General features: G+C 66.0%; 1 protein-coding gene across 1 annotated transcript in view; it reads right to left on the reverse strand.

Annotated features, from left to right (window-relative positions):
- Positions 1–497, reverse strand: part of SLC11A1 (solute carrier family 11 (proton-coupled divalent metal ion transporter), member 1) — a 6412-nt gene that overhangs the window by 4023 nt on the left and 1892 nt on the right. Inside the window, exon 4 of the mRNA XM_008949237.1 lies at positions 393–497. This exon is cut by the window's right edge and continues 13 nt beyond it. Within this exon, the coding sequence (XP_008947485.1) occupies positions 393–497 (105 nt within the window). The remainder of the gene's footprint in view (positions 1–392) is intronic.

Here is a 497-nt window from a genome sequence, read left to right on the forward strand (position 1 = left end):
ATACCACAGGGAGGGGGGTGAGTGCTAGATGGGAGCCACTGGGGCTGGGGAGGCTTTGGGGGCCCCCTGGGAGAAGTGGGGTTCGTGAAGCATCTTCCTGCTCCCCTCCAGCAGTCCTGACAGGACTGTCACCAGCCCAAGCGTGGAGTCACCGTAGGCTGTGACCCCGGGGGGCTCCCCTTGGCTGCTCACCTTGGGGTAATCCACAGGGAGGGGGGTGAGTGCTAGATGGGAGCCACTGGGGCTGGGGAGGCTTTGGGGGCCCCCTGGGAGAAGTGGGGTTCGTGAAGCATCTTCCTGCTCCCCTCCAGCAGTCCTGACAGGACTGTCACCAGCCCAAGCGTGGAGTCACCGTAGGCTGTGACCCCGGGGGGCTCCCCTTGGCTGCTCACCTTGGGGTAATAGAGGTAGCAAATCTCGCCCAGGTCCCTCCCGGTCACCACGCCCAGCCGGATGGCCAGGCGCTGGCACAGCAGCCCCAGGACGGTGGCCCACAG

Source organism: Merops nubicus, unplaced genomic scaffold, assembly GCF_000691845.1.
Source record: "Merops nubicus isolate BGI_N331 unplaced genomic scaffold, ASM69184v1 scaffold39661, whole genome shotgun sequence".
Lineage (NCBI taxonomy): Eukaryota > Metazoa > Chordata > Aves > Coraciiformes > Meropidae > Merops > Merops nubicus.